General features: G+C 39.7%; 1 protein-coding gene across 9 annotated transcripts in view; it reads right to left on the bottom strand.

Annotated features, from left to right (window-relative positions):
* The window catches only part of SORBS2 (sorbin and SH3 domain containing 2), a 96,523-nt gene that overhangs the window by 45,928 nt on the left and 43,810 nt on the right, over positions 1 to 6,785 (bottom strand). For 7 of the 9 annotated variants that reach the window (XM_045286769.1, XM_045286770.1, XM_045286771.1 and 4 more), the window contains exons 9-10: positions 6,634 to 6,717; positions 3,728 to 3,784 (exon numbers count right to left, since the gene is read on the bottom strand). The exons of the other annotated variants lie outside the window; for them this stretch is intronic. In XM_045286769.1, coding sequence (XP_045142704.1) covers positions 3,728 to 3,784; positions 6,634 to 6,717 — 141 coding nt within the window. The remainder of the gene's footprint in view (positions 1 to 3,727; positions 3,785 to 6,633; positions 6,718 to 6,785) is intronic. 9 annotated transcript variants of the gene reach the window in all.

Genomic DNA, 6,785 nt, shown 5'->3' with positions numbered 1-6,785 from the left:
ATTTATTCTGACAAATAGTGACACTCAGGGACAGAGCAGAGCTGTCCGTGTGGGTTTCCAAGGCTGTAGATCTTTAGGGGCATAAAAACCTCATCTTTCTCCAGAGGAATCACTGGTGGTTTCAAACTGCTGACCTTAAGGTTTGAAACCAATGCATAACCCACATTTAAAAAGTGATTTTGTTCATTCTATACCTATCTGCAAATTATCATCAATAATCTCATTAAAATTTAGTGTATAGTTTTGCAATTCTATATGTAGGAAAATCTGATTAAGTTCCCTTATACATAACTCTAAAATTTCTGCCAGAAGCTTCCCATTTTGTTAAATTTTATCCTACTGAATGCAAATGGAGCTTTGCCCAGAAATAAAGAAAAACATCTCCCCTCTCCCCACAAAGACCACCTCTCATATTTTAATATTGCTATTTCTTAGATGATATCTAGATTCCTAGGATCTCAAGAAATATAAAATTAGGGAGGGGGGAGGCAGTGATCTGTTAGTCTGATACGTTTACATCATCATTTTAATTTGTTGAACTCTGATTTGTGCATTGGAAAGGTGGAAAAAGAAATACTAATAAGAAAAAAAACAAACAAGCAAAGAAACTTAAATAGATAATTATACTCAAATTTAGAAAAAAATAATTCCATTCTTTGTAGAAGAGATAGCCCCAAGTGCTAACTGTGGGTAGATCACAGCTTTCTTCATGATACCAAAAAATCAAACAAACCAAATAAGCAAACCAATGCCACAGAGTCAATTCTGACTCACGGAGGCCTTAGGAACAGGGTAGAATTGCCCCTGTGAATTTCGGAGGTTGGAAGGGTTTACAGGAGTAGAAAGCCCTCTCTTTCTCCCATGGAGCCACTGATGGTTTTGAACTGCCAAGCTTTAGGCTCACAGTCCAATGGTAACCACTATGTGATAGCCAACCACAAACCTCAGGAGGTCGCAGAGAGGCATCCAATGAAGAGCACTCCAAGGGCATCTCAATGGCAGTGAGGTGTTTCTGGTTGCTGGTGTTTGGGAGGCACCTCTAGGATGATTAGGAAATGTGAAGTGCAGTCTGGGACGAGCCTTGGCAGTGCTGTACACAGTGAGAACTGCGCACTCAGCCTCTGATAAACTAGTTGTACTTCAGAGTTAGATTCAAAGTACAATGATTTTCCTCTCCAAAATAAATGGAAACTGCTGTGTGATTTTATGTATACATGAAGGAGACGATGTGTGTTACGTTATAGGTGATTCGAGGGCTGAATGAGAAAACACTTCTCCGGTAAGTGTAACAATAGCATTCATCCTGAAATAGAAATTGTCTCCAGGAAAAATGCAGCTCATTTTATTTGCTCTGATCTAGAATTTAAATTGCCACTGGTTTAAGACACCAAGAAGGCCATTTGAAGAAAGAAAATGCCCTTCCTGCTAAGCAATCATGTGATTGAACTTTGCTTAAAAGCCCATAACTGTTCTTCACTAATGCCAGTTCTCAGTTATATTTACGGATTAAAAGCTGTAACGCATGGTATATGTTAGGCATTCGATGAGTGGTAGCTAAGGTCATGTCTAATCAAATGCCATTTTTTTTACCAGAAAATTTTTATATCTATATCTTTATATCTCTTAAAGACAGACTTCAGATACCTTCTGAGAATGTCTAATGACATTCAAAAAAACAAAAACCCTAAAAACCACATTACATTAAAACGAGTAACACAGTTAGTGCTATTAGAATTATATAGTCCCAAAGAGATAACAGCAAATCAGTTTAACCATCAGTCAAGTGCATTTTTATGCGTTTCTTTTGGCCTCTGCCATTATGTTGTAGAATGCACAGAATAAAATTTCTGTTATCTTTATGCCAAGAATTATTGAGTGACGTTAATTATAGGGACTCACTTGATAGAAATTCAGTGTTCACCATAAGTAATATCAAATAGATGATTTGATATTAAATCAATAATTTACTCCTTAAAGATTTGAGCTCCAATTGCATATTTTGGAATTGTGAAGAATTGTGGCATGCAAGAAGTAACCCGGAAGTGAATGCTAACCGACCTATGGTTTGTGTTTTCTTCTTTATATTTCAACATGGTGTTTTGGGGAACTTTTCTCAGAATTGCGGGGCCCTATTTTTGTTGACTAAAAAATTAATGAGTTGGATACAATGATCTCTAAATTCAATTTCAGTGTTAATGAGACAAGCACCTTAAAGCATCCTAACAAATATACTGAGAGAAATATCTGTCTAAACTGTTTAGCAAATTATTTGGTAGTTCTTATTTTTAAATTATATCTTTCATTTGATATGAAGATTACACAACACACAGATGAGAACGGTTTTATCTGACTTTCTTTAGACTGTATAGCTGGACACAAAATATAAAGTTTTAGAAATGAATGAATTCAATAACCTAGTATGTTGCTGATGACTTTATAATTTGTTTTATATTTAATATATAAATATATCCATCATGACCCTGCTTTAGCACACACTATGCAGTTTAACACAGGGACAATCATTGTAGCCCCAAATTGAAACCCGAGACTATTTCCTGTGGAGACTATGCCTGCAATTTCATTAACCACCACCAGGAGGCAGTGGTACATCATATTGCATTAAGTGTCCTAGTTGTTTTTCAGTTACCTGTGTTTAACAGTTACAACTTTAAAACGAAAATCAGCCCATTACTAAGTGCTATTGTGTTCACTTAAAGAAAGTACTATATGAAACCAATTTATGGTCACTGTGTTCCTCTCCTCGCTGCTTCAGAGTTCCTGCAGGTGGGCTTTTACATCGTTCATGCTTTGCAAAACAATGTTACTTTTTCTTGTGATTAAACTTTGCTTAAAAGTTCTAACTGCATTATAATTAGTCGCAAATTTGCTTCCCAAAATAACTTAAAAATTTTTTTCCTGAAGAAAACAGAGTAAAAAATTTTAGACCCTGGATGGCTTCTGCCTTTTCCATTTTCTCTCTTCCTGAACCAAACGCAATTTTGTACTGTCTACCAAAATCTTTTCACATACCAGATTGTCATTACCATTCCCAAACAGAGGTGGCTGATTCACCTCATTGCACATGCCATTGAAAGTCTCTTATAGTGTCTGTTCGGGTTGCAGAATGATTAGTAACGTCTCACAAGGGAGTGGATCTGGGGTGTTGTGATACCAGTTATTTGTCAGTCCCACTCTTGACTGATGAAAAAAATCCACAAATGGGGAGTGGTTAGAGGAGTGGAATTAAAATATATATTAGGAATAGGGGGGCACAAACATCTTATTTTTTATGAATCAAAATATTTTATGTGCACTTCCAAGAGTGATGCTAAAATGGCCCTGAAAGGCCTTCTAGTAGTATTTTTCTCAGTCTTCCGGAAGAACAGGTCATGATATGTATTATGATGACTACTTCTGCTTTTTGACTCTCACTTTGCTGGAAAGTGGGACTATACTAAGTAGCTTCGCTGAAAATTACGTTTGGAATGAGTCATCACCTGTAGAATAGAAATGGCCAACAACTGTGGTTCATTAGTGTCTAAGTAATGATACGAAGCACAACACGATCTATAGATAGATTTTAAAACTAGCTTAAGACATTATGATGAATTATAAATTATCCTATAATTATACTGAAGGCGCAGAACCTCGATAACATCCCATAAGAAAGATATCTGGGGGAAAATGGAATAATATATATATATATATTGTTTTGTTTTGTTTTTACCTCATTGGAAACACCCGAAGAATGATCTTGAACATAATCCAGAGCCTTTTTAGGAGGCTGGGTGTAGATGCACCACACAAGCAGAAGTGTAGAGATGGAATGGAGGAGAGTCAATGGCAGCAAGGAATGACATGTGGAAAAGGTGACAACAGTTAGAAATTGAGTGCTGATAGTATCAGATACACATAAAGAAGGACATGAATGGAGCCAAATGGGGGTAGCCTAGGAGTGCAAAGTTTGTCAATATTCACAAGCACTAGGTAAATTTGACAGTGGTTCAATCAGTATGCTTATAAATGTATTCCATCAAATCAAAATTAGCACTCCCAGTCTCTGTCCAGAGAGGAGCTCGAGGCATTTTAAAGAAACACTACAGAGTGAGTAGAGAGCATGCTGGCAAGTTTCTATGCATGGGAGTGATTATAGGAAATGCTGATCATTTCAGCTCAGAACAGAATCTAGGAGCTAGTCAACAGTAACAACACATAAATAAAGCCAGAGGAAAAAACGTTTTCAGTATAAAATGCATTTCTGTTTATATCAGGATACAAATTTGGAAAAATAAATGGGAAAAATGAGCTTCCCCTTCTATTAGGTAATATACATTGTACAACAAATTTATTTGGTTTACATTCATTTACAGCCACTTTTGATTCAGTTCAAAATGGTATCATGACTAACTATAGACCTTTATTGTATTATCGGAAACAATTACCCATCAATTGAGCATAACCACTAGGTCAGTATTAAAGACACACACACAAAACCCTAAACTCATGGCTATTAAATTGATTTATGCTCATAGGACCCCATAAAGCCAAGTAGCACCTCTCCCTAGGGTTTTCAAGGCTGGCATCTTTATGGCCATCAACTTCCAGGTCTTTCTCCCAGAGTAGCTAGTGGCCTCAAAGTACCCACCTTAATTTGCAGTCAAATGTCAATCAATACATCACCGGGGCTCCTTCAAGATCAGGATCGCCCCAAACTCACTGTCAATGAGAGTAGAACTGCCCCTAGGAGTTTCCAAGGTGGAAACTGCTTCTGGGAGTAGAAAGCCTTGTCTTGTTCTCACAGAGCAGCTGGTGGCTTGGAACTGCTGACCTTGTGGTTAGCAGCCCATCGCAGAACCACTTCACCAGCAGGACTCAGTATTCAACTATATAAACCACTGTATGGTACAATGAAAGGAAGACTGTGCTCTTTGATCTTGACTAACCTGTCACGCCATGTCAATAAGACTAAGTACCTGACAGCTATCAGATGCACCGCTATAATGAAGACCATTCCTAAACAAAACAGAGCTAATAAAGGAGACTGCTGTGTGAAGCTGGAGTTGACACCAGCAAATGGGGTTTGGGGACTTTCACTAGCAAGACCAGAATCCAAAATCTATAGGGTTTCATTCTGACTCCTTTCCTTCATATTCCTAAGAGCAAGAAGCATTCTGGAAGTATGTGAGGGGGTAACCCCCCCTCCAAAAAAAAGGTAAAAAAGCTCTGCTGGGTATATCTTTTGTCGTACTAATTTTCCTTGCTAGGTGAGCTTAGAGCAACTGGCTCTGAGTTAGTGCACCCAGTAGCGTCACTTGGGAAGGTTCTCCCTGGTCCCAGTGAAATTTTTTTGTAAAAACATTTCACTGAACCTCTTTTTTGGGGATGGGTGATTTAAGAGAACAGGGTATGGCTGTGAAATTTTGTTTCCTTCTCAGGAAAAAAGGCCGCTGAAACCAATGTGAGGTTGAACACAACTTCCAAGGACAGTGCTATGGGAAAAACTCAAGTGTACCAGTGGCGAAATGTCGATTGATGACAAACCTCATTCCGGATGTCCATCAACTTCTCTAGTGCACAAAAATGTAGTGCTTCTGGACTTTGTTCCACCAGGTCAGACTGTTAATCAAGCTTTCTATTTAGAGGTTCTGAAAAGATCGCATAACAGTGCGTGACTGAAAAGACCTGCTTTGTGGCAGACAGGGGACTGGTTTTGCCACCATAACAATGCACCTGCTGGTGCAGCCATCTGAGAGTGCCAGTTCTGGGCAAAACCAGCATGCCTCTCTTGCCCCACACACCTGTATCTGACTCACCTGACCTTGCTCTGTGTGACTTCTTGTTTTCACGCATGAAAGGATAGTGATTTGACGACCTTGAAGAGGTCAAGAACAAAACGGAGGGAGGTGATGTCATCCATCCAGATTTGTTTGAAAAATGTTTCCAAGAATGGAATTGCAGATTTGACACATGTATTAAGTGTCAGAGAGTCCTTTGAAGGTGATAAGGTTGTTTTGTAAAAAAAAAAATTAAATACATAGCTTTGAAAAAAAATTCCGGTTTTTTGGGAGGTGGGGGGTCCCCCCCTGATATGATAGTATCAAGTGGCCAGGGTTTGGGTCTGACAGGCCTGGATGTAAATTCTCACTGAGATCTTGAACAAATTACTTTCCCTCCCTGGCGCTAAGTTTCTGTTGAGGAGGTAAGGGGCTCAGGATCTAGCATTCATCGGTTCCCGCAGATTCCTCAGCACAGGGAGCCATGCTGATGACAATTATGATCACCGTCCACTGCACGGTGCCCCCCTTTCTTTTGAACTAGACTCAAACGGACTGTAAACGAACACAAACCTGCAAAGTGGTAATAACTGCCCGGATATTCCAGGGCACACTCTACCGCAAATACTTTGACTTTGCCACCAATGAGCTGTGACGGTTTCGTATTGCATGCTTTGGTGGTCGGGGAGATAAAAGTAGTTATCATAAGCGCCTGTTCACGTTTAAGCGTGCGCACCAGGCGAGGATGCATTCGGCACGTGTTCTCGAGGGTCCCCGATCCGCTCTGAGCAGGGTCAGGTGTCTACGGAAAACCACCAGCGGCTGATTTGTCGGAGAGTAAGAGTCGAGCCTCACTTACCGGGCGTCCAAACTCCAGCTCTGAAAAGAATTTATACCAGGGTTCGTTTTCTAAATCTATGTCCTCTGGATTTGTGCGATCAGTCTGGAGCGGAGGCGGAGGAGAGGGAAGGAAAAGGCACAAGGGGCTGAGTGAAGGGAAGGCCGCGGGGG

The sequence above is a fragment of the Echinops telfairi genome, unplaced genomic scaffold (assembly GCF_000313985.2).
Source record: "Echinops telfairi isolate 266 unplaced genomic scaffold, ASM31398v2 ScPeMD7_9;HRSCAF=40, whole genome shotgun sequence".
Lineage (NCBI taxonomy): Eukaryota > Metazoa > Chordata > Mammalia > Afrosoricida > Tenrecidae > Echinops > Echinops telfairi.
The sequence above is the reverse complement of the archived record's forward strand: the minus strand, read 5'-3'. Positions and strand labels throughout refer to the sequence as shown.